Source organism: Petaurus breviceps, unplaced genomic scaffold (genome assembly GCF_028583685.1).
Source record: "Petaurus breviceps papuanus isolate PSGF00001 unplaced genomic scaffold, PetGlider_PUasm1.0 90633, whole genome shotgun sequence".
NCBI lineage: Eukaryota > Metazoa > Chordata > Mammalia > Diprotodontia > Petauridae > Petaurus > Petaurus breviceps.
In genome coordinates this window covers 145,105-170,472 of record NW_027187293.1, presented here as the reverse complement: position 1 = coordinate 170,472, position 25,368 = coordinate 145,105, and the positions used below count along the sequence as shown (strand labels likewise).

Here is a 25,368-nt window from a genome sequence, read left to right as displayed (position 1 = left end):
CTTGTCTTAGCAGCACATGTACACAGAGGCCTCTAGCCCCTTCCCAGAACTATTCATTCCTTTCCAATACCTCAGACATACCTGTAAGACAATAGCAGGACACACTTCATTGCTCTACCTGTCCCCTTAGATGACATCTGTCATCCCCTGGTTACTTCCTAGTCATATTTCCTCATTGTAGAGGAGGTAGCTGTGGCATAGTGGAAATTTCACTGGCCTTGTGAATCTGGAAAGTGAGGTCCTAGCTCAGCTACTGACCAGTGGTGTGACTCTGGGAAAAATCATGGTGTTTCTTGGAGATCCAGTTTCCTTATCTACAAAAGGAGAGCTTGAACAACTTGATTTTCTTAGGGTGCTTTCCATCTCTGGAATTCTGAAATTCTCTAAATGGGGAAGATGATATTCTACTTGTACGTCTCCTATATATATTTATATATAGGCTCAGCACATAGCAATAGTCTGGGGAAAGCTATTTTTAAAAAAAATTGTGACATGGCTAATATGTGTTTAAGAATAGTCTTACTCTCAGAGAAATCTTTCACCTTCCTTAAAGTTTCCTCAAATCACAATTTGATCTTCATTTTTGGACTAATGGTGATATACACATACCAATGAGAAACGACCATTGGCAGCAGATGAGAACAGGGATAAAATAGGTCTTTTTTACCTTTTCTTCCACTAGAGTACACTTATTTAGGGCATGCTTCTCTTCCAGATTCATCACAGCAGACTTCAGATGAATCTTATATAGGAGACCTGAAGTATCCCAACAACTTACAGTACTTTCACATTGCTGATTATAGGTCTGCAGTGTATAGTAGCAGCAAGTCAGGAAGGGTCAGGAAGTAAAGAGGTTATCCACGACAGATACATTTTAGGCTATAATCTTTCATACTAGGAGAAGTCTTGTACCCAGCTAGACCTTTTCTTTCTCTCTCAAAATTAAATTTTTAAAATTTGTCTCGTTTTATTCAGCACTTTCGTTGGAAGATGACTCTTAAGATGAATAGACTCACCCTGCTAATGAATTAAAACTTCAATATCTTTATACTGTAAAACATGCTCTATTTCTCCATCTTAGGTCCTTATGGATCACTTATTATTTACTTACATTTTTCAGGTGGTGTTATTGTAATTGTTTGAGCTGTAAATTCTTCATCAAAATATCTGGTGTCTGTCTCAGACGTTACTTGAGGTTTAAAAGGAGGTACCAGCTGAAGCAGAGCAGAGAATCAAAGTGTCATCAAATGAAGCTAAATACAACAAAGGACAAATATAATGCAGATAAAGTCACTGACCAAATGGTAAGTTAGAGGGCTTCTTGGACAACTCACTGCATGTACATGAGGCTACTCTGGCCTCCTTGTGCCTCAATGGCCTGAATTTTTTGAGTTTTTTTCAAACCTGGAAGAAGCTTCAAAAGAGTGGGTATTTTAGGCTGTTGTGATATGAAATGAATTTTGGGAGTTGCTTCCTTTCCTCTCCCCTAGTTAATCAAAAGGGCTTCACATCTTCTTTTGATGGAGGAGAGAGATCAATACTGATTTTTTTCCCCTAGGACTTCAATAAAGGTCCTGAAAATGTATGGAAAATTCAAGTAACACCTGTATTCAAATCCTGCCTCAGATGGTGACCACCTCTCTTGGCCTCAGTTCTTCATCTATAAAATGAGGGGTTGGACTAGACAGACTATAAGGTCCTTTTTAGCTTGAAATCTGTGAACCTATGATCTTTATGCTATCTGGTTGTGTTTCTTAGCAACAAAAACATATCTTCATAATCCAACCCCTCTTTAATCAACTGGTAGTGTCTTTGCATTTCACAAAGGAAAATAAATTGTCTTTGTTCCTGATGAGACATTGTATTGCTAAAGTATATTTTGCTTTATGGGAAGATCTTTACCATACATTAATAGGTTCATGTGACCTGCTTAAGTCACATGGAAGCCAAAGTCACATGAGTTTGAATCACATGAGTCTGGGTCACAAGGGTTGTGATGTCCTCTGACCCTGAAGAAGTATATATATACTCTGAGGTTAGTTAGCATTTTGCTTCGGGGCTTACTCATGGAAAGAATGTTCAGGTGATATACTCAGATGAGACTCTGGGTAGCCATTAAGGAGCCCCCCAGCTTTGAAAACCCAGATGTTGGTACTTCTCTCTCTGTTAACTACGTAAGTATGTAATGGTTAGACAGTTGGATCTGCCTGTTGATCTGTGATGTATGTATTATTTAGTCAGACAGAAGCCCTGTCTGTTGGCCTTTATGTTATTTTTTTTCTGCTTGTAATTTCTGTTTGTATTTTCTCTGAAGTTCAGGGTGCTGAGTTTTCCCCCTGAACTAAGTAAATTATATATTTGTTTGATTAAAGTAAGATTGCTGATCCCTTCTGAGTTGCTTTCCTTTAGAAAAGCAGATCAAAGAACCTGTGCTAGCAGCCCTCCTGTGTGCTGGTGTTATTGGTCTTACACTCCCATAGCAGCTGCAAGTAGCATTGCTGTTACAGAAACATAAACATTTCTGTTCTGCAACTTTTCTGTGACCAGTACAGGTAAGAGAAATTTGGGTAGGAGAACAGGGAAAGAGTCTTGGGTAAAGAAGTTGGAATCATTTGATCTTTCACTCAGCTCCCTCCTGACTATAGAAAAATGACCACTGGGATAATCACCAGTTTTTCCTCTGTGAACCTGGTCCTGGTACCCAGATGAAACTCGTTTAAACATCTTTTTGAAAAAAGAAAATATGTATTGAGCAAGAAATAAAGGAAATGCTGTACATAAAATCATTCATAAGGAGAATAAATTCTTTTCAGAATAACATTTTCATATGGGAGGAAAAAGGTGTAAATAGCAGAGTCAAAATTGTACATTTGGTAGAATTTCTCCAAAGCAAAATTCCACATTATGCAATCAAATCAATGTACAAATCCATCTGATAAAAAATTGTCACTGCTAAGATATCAAATTTTACATGAAACAACAATGTAAAACTACTTAAACCATTCCAATAGATAGCCAATATAATAAGAGGTTTTGGTGGTATTTCAAAACACATTTTAAAAGTAAATTACTACATTTCAGTTCTTGGCAAGCATGCAACTAAGCAATTTTCATTTCCTTTCTCCCTCATCCTTTTTTTTTCCTCAGTCCCAAATACACAAATCGTCATTTGAGGCTCATGGATTCATCTAAGTACTCTTTTGGGGCCTAAATCTAATCCTGGTTCTATTTATCAGCGGGTAATAGATACTACAGAACAATGGGGCTGCCCTCTCAGCACCCTTTAATCCCCCCACCTGGAATAGGGCCCTCTGCCAGGGACCAATACAAACCTGCAGTAGCTGCCAGGACAGATTTTTCTCTAACTGTTGATTTGACACAAGCAAGAGACGCACTAGGCAGATTTAGAGAAGTGTGGGCTCCTCGACTTGGGAACGAGTTCATCCCTCATATGAACACTGCCTACATATGCACAAAGCCTTGCAGGGTGTGCCTAAAGCAGTCTGTTTGTGGCTATTTAACATTAATGGCTGCCTTCAACATTAATGTCTCTCTTCACCCTGGCAGGGTGGTGACAGGCCTCCTTCTAGTCTCTGCTGTGATAATAACTTTCTAAATGAATAGTCCCATGCAATGTTGTTATTCCTTGATAGCAGAAACTTTCATTTTTATCTCTATACCCAGCACCTGACACACTTCCTGGTATATATCAGGCAGCAGAAAAACACTTGTTGACAGACTGATAACACCTCGCATGTTATATAGTGATTTAAAGTTTAAAAAGTATCTTCACTGTTATAGACTGGTGAATGAATTTACTGGTGAACTCAGTAAAGTGTAGGTATTAACTAGATCCATTTTACAGATTAAAAAACTGAAGCTTAAGGTTGGGATCTTGGGGAGAGGCTGGCTAAATGACATGCCCAGGGCCATATGGACAATGTCTAAGGCAGGATTTGAACTCAGATCTGCCTGACTCTGGGCCCACTGCTCTCTCCTCTGTGCCATCTAGCTGCCTCAATTTAAAGACCAGAATTTAAGGCTCTTGATTCCAAATCAAAGTGTGCTGCTATGGAAAGAGTATTGGATACAAAGTCTCAAGATCTGAGTTTGAGTTCTGGTCCTACCATTAATGAAGTGTAGAAACCATAGGGAATCCACTTAATCTTTTCAAGTCTTCAAAATGTAAGGTCAATATTTCCACTGCCCACCTCAATGAGGCAACAGACTGAAAGTGCATGAAAAACACTTTGAAACCACAAAGCCCTATACAAATGTATTATTTGCATTTTAAGCTTTGTCCTTTCCGTCACAAATAGGTCATCTTATCATTTCATCACGTACCTTTGATGGGTATTTGGGATAGGCTTCTCCCACTCTTTCCCCCATCCTCACCCTTGGCAACACACTTAATACCATCTCTGTCAAGATATTGGATGTATTAAAAAATTAAGTATATTTTCAGTTTAAGAGGAAAAGAGGCAGTTAAGTGGGACAGTTGATAGAACTCTGAATTTGGGAATTATAAGGACCTGAACACAAATCTTGCCTTGCATACTATGTGATCCTGGGAAAATCATTTATCTTCTCTCAGGCTCAGTTATTTCATCTATAAAATGGGGATAATAATAGCACCTACCTACTGCAGGGTCATTCTGAGGATCAAATGACATGTTATAATCGAAGGTGAGCAAACCATGAAGCTAACATTATGTTAGCTATCATTATTATTAAGTAAATTTAAAATAATTTAAACTATTATGTGCAAGTTGGTAGGTACAAAAGGAGAAATTGTCAGTGCCCTTGGAAAAATTACAAAGAAAATTAAGCTGCAAGGAGAGACTTCCAGAAGCCAAGATGGCGGAGTAAGCAATAGATCACTATACCTCTACCATTCTCATCCCTGAACAATCATAAAACAGTTCCTCAAAACAGATCCTGGAACAATGGAGTCAGTAGAAAGATGGAGTGGACTAGTCTTTTGATCTAGGAGACTAACAGGATCAGAAAATAAGATCTGTATCATTCAAGTGAAAGGGGAGTGCAGTCCAGGACAGGAAGCATCCCGATAAGCAGATGGCAGACTCTAACTCATCAAACCAGCAGGAGATACTGAGCCACAGAGTGGTGGGGCAGGCAAACACCAGCCCCAGGACCCCACCAGGTGCCTTAGCAGAGCCAGCAGGACTGGTAGACTCTAGCTTGGAGAATCACATAAGCCCAGATGGGCAGGCGCCCTCCAGCAGTAGACCTCCCGGTGCTTCAACACAGTCCTAGGTGAACAGGTGTCTTCCAGGAGCCAAACCTGCCCACGCTTCAGAGAAGCCCTGAGTGGGCAGGTGTTCTCCAGCAGAAGAATTCCACACGCTTCAGTACAAACCCAGGGAAACATAGAAAAACCCCACCTGGCTTCAGTATACACCAGACACTACCACCACACCATGAAAGCTTCCAGCTGCCAGCACCTGAGTCCCTAGCACATAAAGCTAATGTCCAGACCCCTGTGAAACCTAGCAAAAGAAACTTGGGACAGTGCCCCCTGTGTTCTAGCAGGAGAGTTCAACTTTAAAAGTCACAAAATAGGCAAATGGAATGAGTAAAAAGCAAAATAGAACACTGATCATAGTCAATTATTATGATGACAGGCAGGGAAGATCAAAACACAAACTCAAAAGAGGACAACATTGTCAATATACCCAGAACTGAAACCTCAAAGGGGAATATGAACTTTTCTCAAGTCCAAAGAGCCTTCTTAGAAGAGCTCTAGGAGGATTTTAAAAGTTAAATAAAAGAGATAGAAGAAAAACTGGGAAAAGAAACAAGAGGTATGCAAAAGAGAGTCAACAGCTTGGAAAAGGAAGGACAAAAATTGACTGTAGAAAACAATTCCTTAAAAAATACAATTGAACAAATTAAAAAAAATTCACTGGAGAAAACAATTCCTTAAAATGTAGAATTGGATAAATGGAAAAGGAGATACAAAATCTAATAGAAGAAAATAATTCATTAAAAATGAGAATTGGGCAAGTGAAAGGTAATGACTCTATGAAACATCAAAAATGAGTCAAACAAAATTTTAAAAAATGAAAAAATAGAAGAAAATGTAAAATGCCTCATTGGAAAAAATGACTGATCTAGAAAATAGATCCAGAAAAGATAATTTAAGAATTATTGGTCTACCTGAAAGCCAGGATAAAAAAAAGGGCCTGTACAGAATCTTTCAAGAAATGATTATCAAGGAAAACTGCCCTGATACACTAGAACTAGAGGATAAAATAGTCATCAAAGAAATACACCTATCACCTCTTGTAAGAGACCCCAAAAGGAAGACACCAAGGAATTAGCATAGCAAAATTCCAGAATTATCAGGTCAAGGAGAAAATACTGCAAGCAGCCATAAAGAAAAAAAAAAATATTTGTGGAACCCACAGTCAGGATTATGCAGGATTTAGCAACTTCTACATTAAAGGATCAGAGGACCTGGAATATGATATTCCAGAAGGCAAAGGAATTTGGATTACAACCAAGAATCAATAACAAGAAAAACTGAGCATAATCTTTCAGGAGAAAAGATGGAAATTCAATGATATAGGGGGCTTTCAATCACTCCTAATTAAAAAAAAAACTGAACAGAAAATTTGATCTTCAAATACAAGACTCAAGAGAAGCATAAAAAGGTAAACAGAAAAAAAATCTTATCTAATATGGTTAAACTGTTTATATCCCTACATGGGAAGATGATTCTTGTAACTTTTGAGAACTGTATCTTTATTATAGCATTTACAGAGGGTGTGGGAATAAGTTGAATTTGATGTGATTATAAAAATAATTAATGAGTGGAAAAAAAAGAATTGCAATGGGAAAAGAGGAAAGGGAAAGGCAGAATAGGGTAAATTACATCACATGAAGATGCACAAAAGATCTATTACAGTAGAGGGAAAGAAGGGGGGCAAGCATTAGTTGAACCTTACTCTTACTGGATATGGCTCCAAGAGGGAATAACATACTCACTCAGCTGGGTATACTACCCTATAGGGAAGCTGGAGGAGAAAGGCAAAAGCAAAAGAAGCAGGAGAGGGGGAGAGAAAGAAGGGCAGAAGTAGTAGGGGAGTGGGGAAAGAAAAGGGAGGAGGACTAATAGATGGGAGGAGAGATTAATGGAGGCACTGGTCAGAAGCAAAACACTGGTGAGGAGGAAAAGGGGAAAAGGAAAGAGAAAAGTATAAATGGGGGGAACAAGATGGAAAGAAAGATAAAGTCAGTAATCCTAGCTGTGAATGTGAATGGGACAAACTCTGCCGTAAAAATGGAAGCAGAAAGAAGAGTAGATTAAAAATCAGAATCCTACAATGTGTTGTTCACAAGAAACACATCTGAAACGGTGGGATGCACAGAGTACTTCAACTGAAATAAAAAACAAGCAGGGGTAGCAATCTTGATCTCAGACAAAGCAAAAACAAAAACAGATCTAATTAACAGAAATAAGGAGACTACATCCTGATAAAAGGTACTACAGACAATGAAGTAATATCAATACTTAAACACATATGTACCAAGTGGTATAGCATCCAAATTCTTAGAGAAGTAGTTAAATGAGTTACAGGATGAAATAGACAGCAAAACTATACTAGTGGGAGACCTCAACCTCCTCCTCTCAGAACTAGATAAATCTAAACACAAAATAAATAAGAAAGAAGTTAAAAAGGTGAACAGAATTTTAGAAAAGTTAGATATGGTAGAACTCTGGAGAAAACTGAATTGGAATTGATAACAGAAATGCAAATCAAAACAACTCTGAGGTATCACATTAAACCTATCAGATTGCCTAACATGACAAAACAAGAAAATGATAAATGTTGGAGAAGATGTGGGAAAATTGGAACACTAAGTCATTGCTGGTGGAGCTGTGAACTGACACAAACATTCTGGAGATCAACTTGGAATTATGCCCAGGAATACTACTTCTAGGTCTGTATCCCAAAGAGGTCATCAAAAAGGGAAAAAGACTCAATGTACAAAAATATTCATAGCAGCTCTTTTTGTGGTGGCAAAGAATTGGAAATTGAGCAGATATCCAACAATTGGAAAATGGCTGAACAAGTTATATTAATATAATGGAATACTATTGTACCATAAGAAATGATGAGCAGGTAGACTTCAGAAAAACCTGGAAAGACTTATATGAACTGATGCTAAGTGAAGTGAGCAGAACCAGGAGAACACTGTACACAGTAACAGCTACATTGTGTGATGACTAACTTTCACAGACTTGGCTTTTCTCAACAATGCCAGGATCTAAGACAACTCCAAAGACTCATGATGGAAAAAGCTGTCCACATCTAGAGAAAGAACAATGGAATATGAACGCAGACTGTAGCATACTATTTGTTCTCTTTTTGTTGTTGTTGTTTTGTTTCTTCTTTCTCCTCTTGGTCCTAACTCTTCCTTACAATATGACTAATATGAAAATATGTTTATTATGAATGTATGCATATAGCCTATATCAGATTGCACACTGTCTTGGGGAAAGGAGAGGGTAGGAAGGTAGAGAAAATAAAAAAACTCAAAAACTTATGGAAGTGAATGTTGAAAACTAAAAATAAATAAATACATTTAAAAAAAACAGAATGGGGAGAGAAAAGAATATACCTTTTTCTTAGTGGTACATAGCACCTACACAAAGAATGACCTTGTACCAGGACATAAAAATCTCATAATCCAATGAAGAAAGTCAAGAATATTAAATGTATCCTTTACACATCATGATACTATAAAAAATTACATGTAATAAAGGGCCATGGGAAGATAAGACTAAAAATTAATTGGAAGCTAAATAATCTAATCCTAAAGAATCAGTGGGTCAAACAACAAATCATAGAAACAATAACTTCACCCAAGAGAATGACAATAATAAGACAACATACCAAAACTAAGGGGTGCAAGCCAAAGCGGTTCTTAGGGGAGATTTTATATCTCTAAATGCTTATATTAATAAAATAGAGAAAGGAGAGATTAATAAATTGGGCATGTGACTAAAAATGCTGAAAAAGAACAAATTAAAAATCCCCAGTTAAATACAAAATTTAGAAATTCTAAAAATCAAAGGAGAGATTAATGAAACTGAAATTAAGAAAACTACTGAGCTAATAAATAAAACTAAGAGCTGGTTTTATGAAATAAAAACCCAATAAAACAGATAAAAGTTTAATTTGATTAAAAAAGAAAAGAAGAAAACCAAATTTCCAGTATTAAAAATGAAAAGGGTGAATTTACCACCAATGAAGAGTAAGGTATGCTAATAATTCTGACAATCTAAGTGAAGTGGATGAATAGTTACAAAAATATAAATTGTCCAGATTAAGAAGAAATAAAACACTTAAATAACCCTATTTCAGAAAAAAGAAATTGAATAAATCATCAATGAACTCCATAGGAAAAAATTTCCAGGATGGATTTACAATCTGATTCTATCAAACATTTAAAGAATAATTAATTCCAATGCTATATAAATCATTTGGAAAATAGGCAGAAGGAGATCTACTAAATTCTTTTCATGATACAAATATGATATTCATACCTAACGTGTGAAAAGCTAAAACAGAGAAAGAAAATCATAGACCAATGTGCCTAATGAATATAGGCACAAAAAGTTTTAAATAAAATACTATCCAAGAGATTACAGCAACTTATCATGAGGATAATACACTTTGATCAGGTGGAATTTATACCAGGAATGTAAGGCTGGTTCAATATTAGGAAAACTATCAGCATTATTGACCATATAAATAACAAAATTAACAGAAATCATATGATTATCTCAATAGATGGAGAAAAATTTTTTGACAAAATGTAACACCCACTGTTATTAAAAACACTGGAGAGCATATGTATCAATGGTATTTTCTTTGCAGTGATAAGTAGCATCTACAGAAAACCATCAGCAAGCATTTTATGTAATGGGGATAAGCTAGAAACATTTCCAATAAGATTGGGGTGAAACACGTATGTCCATTATCACCATTGTTATTCAATATTGTACTAGAAATGTTAGCTTTAGCTATAAGAGAAGGAAAAGAAATTGAAGGAATTGGAATAGGCAATGAGGATATCACTATCACTCTTTGCAGATGATATAATGGTATTATTAGAGAATCCTAGAGAATCAACTAAAAAACTACTTGAAATAATTAATACCTTTAGCAAAGTTGTAGGATATGAAATACACCCATATAAACAAATCATTGGCATTTCTATATGTCACTAATAAAGCTCAGGAGCAAGGGAAAGAAAGAGAAATTCCATTTAAAGTAACTGTAGACAATAGAAAATATTTGGGAGTCTACCCACCAAGACAAACCCAGGAACTATATGAACATAATTACAAAATACTTTTTACATTAATAAAGTGAGATCTAAATAACTGGAAAAAAATCAATTGCTCATGGTTAGGTCAAGCTAAAATAATAAAATGACAATTCTACATAAATTAATTTAGTTATTCAGTGCCATACCAATCAAACCACCAAAAATTATTTGACAGAGCTAAAAAAATAATAAAATTCATCTGGAAAAACAAAAGGTCAAAAATATCAAGGGGGTTAATGAAAAGAAATGCAAAGGAAGGTGGCCTAGCTGTACTAGATCTAAAACTTCAATTCTAAAGCTGCAATCATCAAAATACTTGGTGGTGATTAAGAAATAGAATGGTAGATGAGTTAGGTACACAAGACATAGGAGTAAATGACTATAGTAATCTACTGTTTGATAAACCCAAAGACTCTAGCTTCTAGGATAAGAACTCACTATTTGACAAAAACTGCTAGGAAAACTGGAAAACAGCAGGGCAGAAATTAGGCACAGACCAACATCTTACACCATATACCAAGAAAAGGTCAAAACAGGTACATAATGTAGACATGAAAAGTGAAACTATAAGCAAATTAGGAGAGCAAGAAATAGTTTACCTGTCAGATCTATGGAAAATGGAACAATTTATGAGCAAACAAAAGATAGAGAACGTTATGAAATGCCAAATGGATAATTCTGATTATGAGTAGTTTTTGCACAAACAAAACTAATGCAACCAAGATTAGAAAGGGAAGCAGAAAGTTGGGAAACAATTTTTAAAGCCAGTATCTCTGATAAAGGCCTCATTTCTAAAACATATAGAGAACTAAGTCAAATATGTAAAAATACAAATCATTTCCCAAATGATAAATGGTCAAAGGCTATGAACAGCAAACTACCTCTCTATAGTAATATGAAAAAATACTCTAAATCACTACTGATTAGAGAAATGCAAATTAAAATAATTCTAAGGTACCACATTACACCTATCAGATTGCCTAATGTGACAAAACAGGAAAATGATAAATGTTGGAGATGTGAGAAAATTGGAACATCAAGTCATTGTTGGTGGAGTTGTGAACTGATACAACCATTGTGGAGAGCAAATTGGAACTTTGTCCAAAGGGCTATAAAAATATGCAGACCCTTTGACCCAGCACTACCACTTCTAGGGTTGTATCCTAAAGAGATCATAAAAAGGAAAAGGACCTACATGTATTAAAAATATATATAGCACCCGTATTTGTGGTGGTAAAGAATTGGAAATTGAGGGGATGCCCATCAATTGGGGAATGGCTAGAAAAGTTGCAGTATATGAATGTAATGGAATACTCTGTTCCATAAAAAATGGTAGTGGGTGGACTTTAGAAAAACCTGGAAAGACTTATATAAACTGATGCTGAGTGAAGTGAGCAGAACCAGGAATGCATTATACCCACTAATACATTGTGTGATGACTGACTCTATTAGACTTAGCTCTTCTGAGCAATGCGATGATCTAAGACAGTTCCAAAAGACTCATAACAGAAAATGCTATCCATATCCAGAGAAAAAATTATGGAGTCTGAATGCAGATCAAAGTAGACTTTTTTCTCTTTCTTTTATTGTTTTTTGTTTTTTCCTTCTTGTGGCTTTTCCTCTAATTCTTCTTTTACAACATGACTAATGTGTAAATATGTATAATATGATTGTACATGTATAGCCTACCTCAGTTTGCATGCTGTCTTGTGGATGGTGGCATGGAGGGTGTGCAAAAATTTAGAACTCAAAATCTTATAAAAGCGAATGTTGAAAACTAAAAATAATTTAAAACTGCCTCTAAAAAAAAAAGAAAGAAAATTAAGTTGCATGAATAAGCAGGATCCAAAGTAGAATGCAATAAGGACAAATGAAAGACTAAAAAAAGAAAATCTGAAGATAAAGAGTTCATTTTCGGGCGGAGCCAAGATGGCAGAGTAGAAGCACGACCTTCTTGTGGCTCCGGCTTCCACCCTCCCCAATCCATGTAAAAGGGGGACTCACAACAAACTTTGGAGCTGCAGAACCCACAAAATGACACAGAGAAGCTAACCTCCCACTGAGGACAGCCCGTCAGGCCGGCAGGAATCCAGCACAGCACTCTGGAAACAGAGCCCAGCCCCACCCGAGGCTTTAGCCCTAGGGCGGGCCTGACCAGCCACCAGCCAAAGGGACTCCAGATCAGCAGCAGCTGTGGCCATTTCCAGATTTATAAATGGATGTGAAGGACAAAGTAAGAGGTCAGCGCAGTCTGGACTTTGGGACCAGTAAGTGGGAGTGCGTGGCTTTTAACCCCAGGGCGAAAATCCATACCCAGTCAACATCTGGGTTTCCACATTCTGGGTTTTTCAAAGCCGGGGGACTCTCAACAACGGCTTCCCAGAATTCAGATCAAATCACAGAACACTTCTCAAAGTAAGTCCCAAAACAAAGCTACACATCAGGGCTTATATAGCCTTCTCCTGGCTCAGAGAATGTAACAACCTTATTGACCCACTGGCCAATCAAAAAGTATCTACTGAAAAACAAGCCTCCCTCTCCAGGCTTCTGGTGCACTTTAGCCTAGGGGCAGGGAAGATCTTTAAAATTTACATTCGCATTACATTCGGCCCCAAGATCTTTCATGCCCATAGCATAGACAATTTACTTTTGAATTAGCACTGAACATTTCTTAGGTCACATTTTCAAAGTACAGAACTAAAGTTACTAAAGTGGCCACTGGCCCTTAAACAAACACAAAGTACATTCTTAGGTTACATTTTCAAGGTACAGAACTAAAGTTACCAAAGTGGCCACTGGGCCTTAAACAAACACAAAGTACATAGCATTATCACTTCAATTCAGAACAAGAGTTCAAATAAAGTTCTGGGGGGAGGGGAGTGTCCTTCCCCTCACACAGCTCCAGCCCCAGCTTCCAAGCACAGAGAGGGGGCTGGGCAACAAAACCAACTAGGTGGGGTCCCTGGGGATCCAAGGCACTTCATCCCACCCACCATAGTCACAAGTCCATCCTCCCCCTGGGTCCCAAACTGTGGGATGCAGCCAGGAAACACATTCAGTGCCCCTGCTTTGCTGCTCAGTTCTTATCTTTTCCTGAGGCTGAATTCCGAACTCCTGGGCTCCTTCTCCTCCCGCAGGCGGCAGCCGCTCCTGGCTTCTGCCCAGGTCCCGATGCAGGCAGCTCACCATTCCCGCTCTCAGCTCAGCGAAGTCTGCATGAAGGCCACTCTTCTCTCCGGCTCCACAACTCCACAGAATCACAGCTACCACAACTGGGAAACAAACAATTATCCCAGCCCCCATACTTTCCTTTTACTCTGCAGATCCTGCTCACAGCGCCATTTTGTAGCAGCAAGCACCCCAAGTGTCCTCAGGGTTTGCAGCTACCACAGGTTCTTGGATCTGCTTTGTTAAAGGAAAGCAACTCAAAATGGGTTAACAAGCTTACTTTAATCAGTCAGACATATATCGTTTACCTTGTTCAGGAGAAAAGGTCAGCACCCTGAACCTCAAAGTATACAGGCATAATTATCAAGACAGAAACATCAAGTAGACAGATTTCCGAACTGTCCAACCATTACATCCATACCCAGTCAACATCTGGGTTTCCACATTCTGGGTTTTTCAAAGCCGGGGGACTCTCAACAATGGCTTCCCAGAATTCAGATCAAATCACAGAACACTTCTCAAAGTAAGTCCCAAAACAAAGCTACACATCAGGGCTTATATAGCCTTCTCCTGGCTCAGAGAATGTAACAACCTTATTGACCCACTGGCCAATCAAAAAGTATCTACTGAAAAACAAGCCTCCCTCTCCAGGCTTCTGGTGCACTTTAGCCTAGGGGCAGGGAAGATCTTTAAAATTTACATTCGCATTACAAGTAGTCAAATGATAAGCAAAATACTGAATCACCTGATATATGTCTGTGACTGCAAAGCAAATATAGTTGGTTAAAAAATACATTAAGCTAGGGGGAAAAATCTTTCTTTAGAGACTTATTTTTTAGAAACTGTAGCCTTCCACATTCAAGGTGCTGAACTCAACAAATATATTTCAGTTTGCTGGACAAATAATTTTTAGTCTTCTTTTCTTGTGTAATCTCCATTTTATATAAAGACAACCATGTTGATGGGCTACTAAATCCTCATGTTAACTAAGCTAACTATAAACACCACCACTCACACTAGTATTTGCTGACCTTTGTGGAGGCACATTTCCACATAATCTTTTTCAGAATGGGAGTGGGGCAAGGAGTGAATTTAATTAGGAATAATGGCCTTTCCACATTTTCTGAGAAGTCATTTGTAACCAGGTCACAGAGATGAAAGGGTGGGTATATGCTATCCCCAACTGGGCTATGTATGCTAATCCTCTGGCCATTAACCATTGTCATGCTTGGACCTTTGATTTTCTGTTCCATGGGTTCTTGAACTAGAGGTCAATGCTCAATGTTAACCCTGAAATGTGGCAAGGACAGTTGTATCTGTCACTAGAAGACTTTCTGCCATCTCCACTATTATCAGTTTGACTGAATGGGACAGAAAATCAACCAATCAGTTAACATTTATTGTCAACTATCTGCCTTGATCTATGCTAGGCACTTGGGATACAAAGGAAGAAACAAATAAACAGCCCCTGCCCTCAAAGAACAAAATTACAGGAACCCATATAAATGAATTAAAATATATACAAAGTAAACAAATGTAAAGAGAAATAAGGTGGTGATACTGGTAGTGAAGGTGGCCATTGCTACTAGATGCCTAAGCTTTGTAAAGGTCAGCCAAGTCACCAGGTGATCCTTTAATATGGACCCGTACAGATAAATATCAAAATAGATGGCAACTTTAGAGAATTGCTCTATTTAAACTAACTGCATGAAACTTGTGTGATTCTTTGGGAGAGTGAGGAAATGAAGGATCTTTCATTGCTACTAATAAAACAATGAGATAAACCAATTTTATCATACTATCTGTCTTCCACTAACATTCTCCTCTGTCTCATTATGGTTTTGAAGATAAGCTTGGGTTGTCAGATGTTATTCAACAGAGCACAAGCTCTAGAAGTGCCTACAACTGGAAAAGCTGAAGATGGATGTGGTGACAGATACTTTGTCTACAATGCATAGAATAGCCTGGCTCATTTCAGAGGCTGGCCATGAGGCAATTAATTATTTACTTTCCCCATAGTAATTCATTATTCTGTCTAGTAAGGAATAGAAGGCTGACTACTGTCACACTGATGAAACCATGGATTTTTAAGTATTGAAGCATATTATCAGTCAAGCAACTTCATATATAACACACTAAGTAATGTTTTGGTGGCTTTTAAAAAATACTTCCTGAAAAAGACTGTATATATATTTTTTATACTGAATCCAAATTACCAGAAACCTCAAGGAATTGGTTTTTTTCCTAGCATTATAAAAGGATAAATATTACATACAATGATGACTTAGGTACGACAAAATTTTGAAATTATTTCAAATTTAAAGTTTCAATCACATCCAGTCACCTTCATGTTAAGCATATTTTGTTTCAGTCATAGGATCTGAGAATTTGTAACCTATAAATGATGTTCAGGTACTCCCTGATTTTTGTCACAGTCTATTTTGGAAACATTAGCAAAAGTATCATAAAGCAAGTCATATTTCTCATAGAACTCTATTATATACTACTTTTCTTCTCACTGGGAGGGAATATTTTTTATGTCCAATGTGTCAGATGCTGATATAAGTGGTTACTGTATTGGTTGTAATATTCTTCAACTATTTTTCTCTAATATGAGAAAAGAATCACAGTAGGGACTAGAAGAAAAACATATACTAGATAATTAGGCATTTGCTGTCAGACATGGTTGGTGAGTTAGTTTGTTTTGCTTTAACTATATTGCTTTGAAATGTTTCTAGGTAGCGGGTGGTGGGAAGAAGACTATTGGAAAGTGACTTTTTAAAAGTTTCTTCTTTTAGAAATGCTAACAAAACATTATCTCAGTACTTTCAACAAATTCTCTGGGCTAATAAATCTCTACTAGAAACCTTATAATTCTCTTATTAGCTATCACTTCTGATATAAAGCCCAAACTTAGATCTTTTTATATAATTTTTTATCAAAAACCTAACCAGTTTCTAAGCCATCCCCAGATCTCTCTCTCCTTGAGTCTGTCCAGGAAGTACTCCTCCCTGAAGTGATCAGAATACCAGAACCACTCCTCCCTGAAGGGATCAAACTAAGAGAAGAAATTTTGGATTACTTCAATTCACCTCTATAAAGGTGGAAAAGAGAATTCTTAGAGGTCAGAGGATTAAATGGTTCTATGAACATAATTCTCTAGAGTACACCAATATTTTAAAAATTGCCATCATTCCTAGGGCATTACCTAAACTCTGAACTCTTGCTATTATTCGAGAATATTATAAGATGTAATTCCAAAATGGATTGTGTCAGAGATCTTCAAATGTAGGATGCATTTCTGCCTTTCAATTCTTCCTAAACAAATGATTAGAATTAGTTCAATTAAAATGAATAAGAATTGTTCTAGAATGCTCATGTCTAAAACACAAAACAGAGAATTTTTTTTTTCTACAGACTATATCGCTTAGAAGAGTCTGGATGAAATAAATCACAGATATGATGAATAATATGTTATCAAATCAGATACAACAATATTTTTCAAATGGTAAACTGCTTCAAATCCTATAAAATAGGCAAAAATATATACTGATATGTGACCTTACTGCATTTTACATACATACAGTTAGTCAACATCCATTTATTAAGCACCTTCTATGAGACACTATTCTATGTACTAGAAAAAAAAAGGGCAAAACATGCTCCCTTCCCTGAAGGAGCTCACATTCTAAAGGGAAAGAAAATATACAAATATTTTTATATAATTTATATACAAAAATACACATAACTGTATGTGTGCCTGTGTAAAGTAAATGGTAGGTAATTTCAGCAAGAAGGCATTAACAAGACTGGGGAGATTAAGAAGAAAGCCTCCTCTGAACGGTGGGATTACAGCTGAGTCTTGAAGAAAGCCAAGAGGAAGCTATCAGGAGGGAAAGCACTCAAGATATGGGAGAGAGTTAGTAAAAAGGCAGTTAGGAGATGGGCCATCACACATGACAAAAAGTAAGCCAGTGTTACTGGATTGTGTAAAGATATAGACTGTGTAAAGTTAAGAAAATAGGAATGTTATAAACGGTCTGGGTTATTAAGGGCTTTAAATGCCAAACAGGGAAATTATATATATATATACACACACACACACATATATATACACATATATATATACATATATATACATATATATATATATATGATATTGGAGGTAAAAAGGAGCTATGGGAGTTTATTGACTTGGGGAGTGACATGATCATATCTGCATGGTAGGAAAATTACTTGGGTAGCTGAGTGGAGACTGAACTGGAGTGGGGAGAGCCTTGGGGCAGAGCAATTGATCAGAAGGCTACTGCCATAGTTCAGGTATAGGGTGGACCTGACCAGCTACCTGCTGGAGGGACTCCAGATCACCATCAGCTGTGGTGATCCAGAATTATCAACACATAGATGCTAAGGACAAAGTGAGAAGTCAGTGCAGGGTGGATTTTGGGACCCAGTAGTTGGGAGTGCATCAGCTTTTGCCCCCAGGGTGAGAAGCCACTGAGAGCTACTGCGCAGCTGCCACCACATGGCAGCTTCAGCTCCTGGACTGCAGAGTATAGGGGGACCAAGCAACCAGTCTGAGGGGTATTCGCGCTTGCTTTAACCTTCTTGGATCTGGATTGCAGTCTAGGGTGGAGGTCCTGGGGTGTGTGGGGTGTATGTCCAGCTTGCCAGAGCATGTGGAGGCTTCAGAGAGGGCAGCCAACTAATACCTCTAGCAGCTGAGAAAACCCTAGCATTTGTTAAGAAGCTCCCCTGTCTGGTAGCAGAGTACTACTGTGGCAAAAAGCCCAAAAGTCAAGTAATTAAGTGGCAACATGACCAGGCAAAGGAAGCAAAGCAAACATAAGAATCCAACATTAGACTCCTATTTTGGGGATAAAAAGGATCAAACAGGAGGAAGACAGTGAAGTCAGAACTCCCGCACCAAAAACATCAAAGGAAAATATGAGCTGGTTACAGGCCATAGAGGACCTTAAGAAGTAGATAAGAGAGGTGGAGGAAAAATTGGGAAGAGAAATGAAAACGAGGCAAGAAAATTACAAAATGAGAGTCAACAGCTTGACTGAGGAAAATAACACCTTAAAAAACAGATTAACTCAAATGTTAAAAGAGGCTCAAAAAGGCAATGAGGAGAATCATTCCTTCAGAATTAGATTGGAGCAAATGGAAGCTAATGACTTTATCAGAAATCAAGATGCTGTTAAACAGATCCAAACAAATGAAAAGAATAGAAGGCAATGTGAAATATCTCATGGGAAAAACCACTGACCTGGGAAAATAGATCCAGGAGAGATAATTTAAAAATCATTGGACTACCTGAAAGCCACAATCAAAGAAAGAACCTAGAAATCATCTTCCAAGAAATTCTCAAGGAAAACTGCCCTGATGTTTTAGAACCAGAGGGCAAAATAGAGGTTGAAAGAATCTACCGATCACCTCCTGAAAAAGAACCCAAAAAGAAAACTCCCAGGAATATTATAGCTAGGTTCCGTAATTCCCAGATCAAGGAGAGATTATTACAAGCAGCCAGGAAGAAACAATGTGAATATTGTGGAAACAATCAGGATAATCCAGGATCTGGCAGCTTCTACACTGAGGGATCGAAGGGCTTGGAATAAGATATTCTGGAGGTCAAAGAAGCTGGGATTAAAACCAAGAGTCACCTACCCAGCAAAACTGAGTATCATTTTTCAGGGGAAAATATGGTCATTCAGTGGAATAGAGGACTTTCAAGCATTCTTGCTGAAAAAACCAGAGTTGAATAGAAAATTTGACATTCAGATACAAGAAGCAAGAGAAGCATGAGAAGGTAAACAGGGAAAAGAAATCATAAGGAACTTATCAAAGTTGAACTATTTACATTCCTATATGAAAAAAAATTATTGTAACTGATGAAACTTTTCTCAGTATGAAAATAGTCGAAGGGAATATAAATATATATATATGTCTATATGTGAAGGTATATGGACATATGCATATATATGTGAATGTGTGTATATATGTTTACAGGTAAACACAGATAGAGGGCACAGGACCAATTTAATAGGAAGGGATTATACTTAAAAGGTGAAATTAAGAGGTGAGAGAGGAACATAATAAGAGGAGATGGGGTATGACAAAATGAGGGTAAACTATCTCATATAGAAGAGGCAAGGGAAAATGGTTACAATGAAGGGGAAGAATAGGAAGGCAAAAGGGAATGAGTCAACCTTATTCTCATTGAATTTGGCTCAGGGAGGGAATGAAATACACACTAAATAGGGTATCTCACCATATAGGAGACTAGGGGGGAAGGGGATGAGAGGGGGGATGATGGAAGGGAGGGCAGGCTGGGCAGAAGGAAGTTGGAAGCACCCACTTTTGAAAAGGGACGGGATCAAAGTAGAGAACAGAACAAGTGGGAGGTGGGATAGGAGGAAGGGAAATATAGTCAGTCTTTTACAATATATGTACTATGTTATTGTTTTGCATTAGCCACACATGTACAACCTATACTGAACTGCTTATCTTCCCAGTAAGGGTGGGTGACAAGGGAGGGAGGGAATGAATCTGGAATTCAAAGTTTTAAAATCAAATGTTTACATACACACACACATATACACTATTATTAATACTATTTTACATGTAATTGGGAAATAAGATATACAGGCACTGCGGCATAGAGATCCACCATGCCCTACTGGAAAAGTCAAAGGGGGTATGGGAGAAGATATGGGAGAGAGCAGATTGGAGGAGGGGATATCCTGTGGGACTGCTATTTTAGGGCAGTGGTTAGGGGAAAAACGGGGAGAAAATTTGTAACTCAAAATCTGGTGGAAATGAATGATGTAAATCAGAAATTAATAAAGCATTTGAAAAATGAAAAAATAAAACAAACCAAAAAAAAAAAAAAGAAAAAACCTGGAGAGACATGAATTGATGCAAAGTGAAATGAGCAGAACCAGAACATTGTACATAGTAACAGCAATATTGTGTGATGATCAACTGTGAATGAGTTAACTATTTTCCGCAAGGCAATAATCTAAGACAATTCTACAGGACTTTATGATGAAAAATGCTATTCCCTCTCCAGAGAAAGAACTAATGGAGCATACTTTTTAAACTTTCTTCATTTTTCTTTTTTTGGTCTGTTTTCTTTCCACAACATGAATAATATAGAAATATTTTTCATGACTGCACATGTATAACCTATATTAAATGGAGGGGAGGGAAAGAGGGAATTTGGAAGTCAAAATTTCAAAAAAAAATGTTAAAAATTGTTTTTACATTTAATTGTGGAAAAATTAAAAAATGGATCATTATAACCAAAAAAAAAAAAGGCGACCAGGAGAAAGAATGGTCATGAAAATGTAGGAAAGAGTATCAAGGAGAAGATGATGAACAGTGTCAAAGATAGCAGAGAAGTCAAGAAGGATGAGGATTGAGAAAAGAATATTAATTATTAAAAAAACTGATAATCCTTTAATCACTGCATAAAGAAGCTTTAGATGACAGTCACTTCTTTATGCACTAATTCTAATAACTAAAAAAATTTTAACAGGACTGGTAAATAGATAATTAAAGCATGCACAGTGGAATGGGAAGCAAGATTTAACAAAGTTAAAGCTAAAATCAGATTTAATCAAAAGAGAAAAATAGGGAAACTACACTGGCAGAATATTAATCAATTGTTTTAGACATATAAAATAATGTTACTAGACAGTATAAAATTATGAGAGCATACTTGACAAAACAGACACTGGAACTATATGAATATAAGCACAGAACACCTTTTATACAAAGTTAGATCTAAATAACCGAAGTAATTTTTTGTGCATGGGTAGAAAAACCTAAAATAATTTTTAAATGATAATTTTAGCTAAGATGCTATCCATTTTCAGAGAAACAGATGACAAGTGGAAATAAGCATAATATGGTCTTACATATGTGTGTTTGAGTGTATATTTATAGATGTATATTTATGTGTGTATATATATGTGCGTGTATATATGTGTATATGTATAGATAGATGAAGATACAGATGTCTAACCTTAATTGTAATTGGTAGGGGAAAGAAAGGGAAAAAATAAAGTAAAAAGTGCACAGCAGAAGACAAAGGAAACATAAAAGGAAGCAAAGAAAAGATGGATAGCTTTGAAAATAATGTGTAGTATTCATTATACAGATTTTCCTGAAATGGAAATGTATTGCCTCATACTGAATTCTTATGTCCTGCTACATACATGACAATGTTTTTCTTTTCTTATTTTGTATTTAAGTTTAAATAAGTTTAACATATTTTAAAATACCATTAAATTTGGTAACTAAGAGATCATTGGTGACTTTGAATATAATAATCTCAGTTGAATAATGAAATTGGAAGCTAGAATAATAAGACTGTTAATAAGACTGTATAATAAATCAGACATAAAACTAACACACCAGGTATAATAAACACTGATGATTTAATTAATAATCACATTTCTCTATAAGACTGTAAACTCCATGAGGGCAGGACTAAGTAATCTAGACTCTGTATCTTCCTCATTGCCTAGTATCATCTACAAATAGCAGGTACTTAATAAATGTTTGTGGTATTTATTTTTGCCCCCTTAAAATTTGAAAGGAAGATGGAATATGACTTTATTTAACAAAGAGTTTTTTTAAAAAGCTGTTGAGAAAAGTCTAATCTGATAGCTGTGTTGAAGGGATAAAGGGGTGACAAAAGAGGCTTTGGTGGAAGTCACATGGAGGATGCTAACATTATAGTCAGGACACTTTAAAGTTTGCCCAGTGTTTTCACCAACTTTTAAATAGGCTATGTTGCAAAAACATTTGTGAGTTAATTGTTTAAAATTTGGAATAGATTTTTTTCATAGAAAGAGTGTCATCAGCGTTCTCAAGCCTATACAACCAATGATATAGCTGAACAACAGTCTCTTGGTACTACAGAATCTAAAGGTATTTCTATGGAAAAATACCTTTTTGTTTCAACTGTGAGTGGCTGAAACACATCTTTCCCACCACAATCACAGCAATGAGAAGGCTCACCCTCCCCTTCAAACCACTCTCTTTTGGTGGGAACAGGGCTGTAAGTGAACAGAGCACAGGCTCCAGCAGTAGAGTTCAAAAGATAATGGCCCAGAGGCACCTTAGAAGCAGGAACCTTCCCTGACCAAAGAGTTTCAGTTTCCAACTGGAATGGAATGAAATATAGGGATGGGGACCACAGCATTAGGAGGAAAAGCAAAAAGTTGTTTTGTGCATATAAAGAACAGTCATCAATCAAGTATTACTAAGACAGAAACTGAGTATTTATTAAACTGCACTAAATGATCAAGATGACAGCAAAATACAAAGCAGTGAAGTAGGGATTGTATATACACAAGATCATACCTTAAAGCACCATATATTTAGAGTTGGAAGGGATCTCAAAAGTCATCTAGTCTAATGTCCTAATTTTACAATGAGGAAACTGAGGCTCAGAGAGCTGGGTTGACTTGTCCAAGGGAACTTGGGAATTAATAAGCAGCAGAGCCAAAATTTTAATTCAGCTTCTCTGTCTCCAAATCCAATAATCTATTACTGTACATACTAGGTAACAATTAATCAGCATATTACATTATAACAGCAAGCCAATGCCTGGAGAAGGAAATGGTAAACCACTCTAGTGTCTTTGCCAAGAAAACACCAAATGGGGTCATGAAAAGTCATACACAACTGAAAAGCGACTTAACAACAATAAAAAACCAAAATGCTTATTCCCTAAATATTATGAGCAAACAGGAATTCACTATATATACCTCTTTTCTGCAGTATAATTTCATATAATGCAAATCTTACCAAGGCATCATGTAAGTAGCCAAATTCATGAAAAAAAAATCAACATTTATAGAACTGTACAATCGTCACAGACTAAACAACTTTAAGGGCAAAGCAAAACACAACAGTATTTTCTTTTGTGGTAGTTGTCTTTAGACAACTGATGCTCACTTCTTGGATAGTTGCACCACTGCTGTGACATTAAACTTCATGAAAAACTTTGCCAGCTGGTTGCTTTGGGGAATGTGATTATTCTATCTTTTCTGAAATAGCTAGGGCCCAAGAGGGGTTGGACAGACCAATAAGAATGAGAGTCTAGGGGTATAAAAGAGTACTACTCTATATTGTTCTGTTGGTAAGGGAGTGCTAGATTGACCAAAATATCCACTACTATCTTAAATTAAGTTTTAAGTTTCTGCTTTTTAAAATGTTGCTGCAGGAAGATTATAATTTTAACCAAAACGAATGTTAATTTGAGAACTGTTTCTCTGCATGAAGATAGATTACTATACCATGAGAGGAAAAGGTTTTTAATTGGTATGCCAAAATATATAATTAAGAATAAGTACTGAATAAAAATCTAGATTAGATTCTGAGACGGACACAAAGCTCAGTCTCTAAATATGAACACAGACGCATATAATTTAAAACCTGAAGAACTAGAATTCTAATTAGTATGCATATATACCTCTACATTTTTTACCATTATTCTTGGTCTCAACTCTGATCACTACTCCAAAAGGAATTTGATAAAAAATAAAAGTTATTTAAAACTGGGAATAAATTTCTCTCTGGGAATCATATAAATGGTCCTATAAAAGATAAGATCCTATAAAAGGTCCCTACTTTCATTTAGGCCATACTAATACTCTGGCAAATATATTTATGATTGCTAGTGTGGCAGGGGTGGATTGGAGAACTTCCCATGTAACTAATCATGTTTCTTTTTTTAACATGTGAAATCATGTTACACATATTTCTACATTAGTCATGTCATGACAGAAGAATCAGAACAAAAGGGAAAAACCATGAGAAACAAAAAGAAAAAAACAACAAAAAAGGTGAAGATATTATACTTCAATCTGCATTCAAACTCCATAATCCTTTCTCTGGGTGTGGTGAGCATTTCCTTCCTTCCTCCTTTCCTTCCTTTTCAACATTCACTTCCACAAGATTTTGAGTTCTAAATTTTCTCCCCATCTCTCCCCTCCTGCTACCCCAAAACAGCTGCATTCTGATTCCACCTTTCCCCAATCTGCCCTCCTTTCTATCAACCCCCACCCCTACTCTGACTCCCATCCCCTACTTAGCCCCTTTCTTTCTAGTTTCCTGTAGGGCGAGAAAGATTTCCATACCCATTGTCTGTGTATCTTATTTCCTAGTTGCCTGTAAAAACAATTTTTAACATTAGTTTTTAAAACTTTTGAGTTCCAAATTCTCTCCTTTACTCCCTCCCCACCAACCCTCATTGAGAAGGCAAACAATTAGATATAGTTTATCCATGTGTAGTCAGGCAAAACACTTCCATAATAGTCATGTTGTGAAAGACTAAATGTATTTCTTTCCATCCTATCCTTCCCCCCCCATTTATTCTGTTCTCTCCTTTGCCCCTCTCTTCAAAAATGTTTGCTTCTGATTACCCCTCCCCCAATTTGCCCTCCCTTCTATCATACCCCCCTCTCTTATACCCTTCCTCCCTACTTTTCTATAGGGTAAGATAGATTTCCATACCCAATTGAGTTTGTGTATATTATTCCCTCCTTAAGTCAAATCTGATGACAGTAAGGTTCACTCATTCCCTCTCACCTCCCCCCTCTTCCCCTCAACTGTAAAAGCTTTTTCTTGCCTCTTTAATGTGAGATAATTTACCCCACTCTACCTCCCCCTTTCTCCTTCTCCCAACATATTCCTCTCTCACTTCTTAATTTTATTTTTTACATATCCCTTCATATTCAACTCACCTTTTGCCCCTTACCCCTCTTAGTCTCTCTCTCTCTCTCTCTCTCTCTCTCTCTCTCTCTCTCTCTCTCT

At 36.9% G+C, this 25,368-nt stretch overlaps 2 protein-coding genes across 2 annotated transcripts in view; one reads left to right on the top strand and one right to left on the bottom strand.

The window, feature by feature from the left end:
• Window positions 1-1,239, top strand: part of SDCCAG8 (SHH signaling and ciliogenesis regulator SDCCAG8) — a 270,183-nt gene extending 268,944 nt beyond the window's left edge. Inside the window, exon 15 of the mRNA XM_069064466.1 lies at window positions 1,121-1,239. Within this exon, the coding sequence (XP_068920567.1) occupies window positions 1,121-1,135 (15 nt within the window). The 3' untranslated portion in view covers window positions 1,136-1,239. The remainder of the gene's footprint in view (window positions 1-1,120) is intronic.
• Window positions 1-25,368, bottom strand: part of AKT3 (AKT serine/threonine kinase 3) — a 170,228-nt gene that overhangs the window by 8,656 nt on the left and 136,204 nt on the right. Inside the window, exon 10 of the mRNA XM_069064467.1 lies at window positions 1,112-1,214. Within this exon, the coding sequence (XP_068920568.1) occupies window positions 1,112-1,214 (103 nt within the window). The remainder of the gene's footprint in view (window positions 1-1,111; window positions 1,215-25,368) is intronic.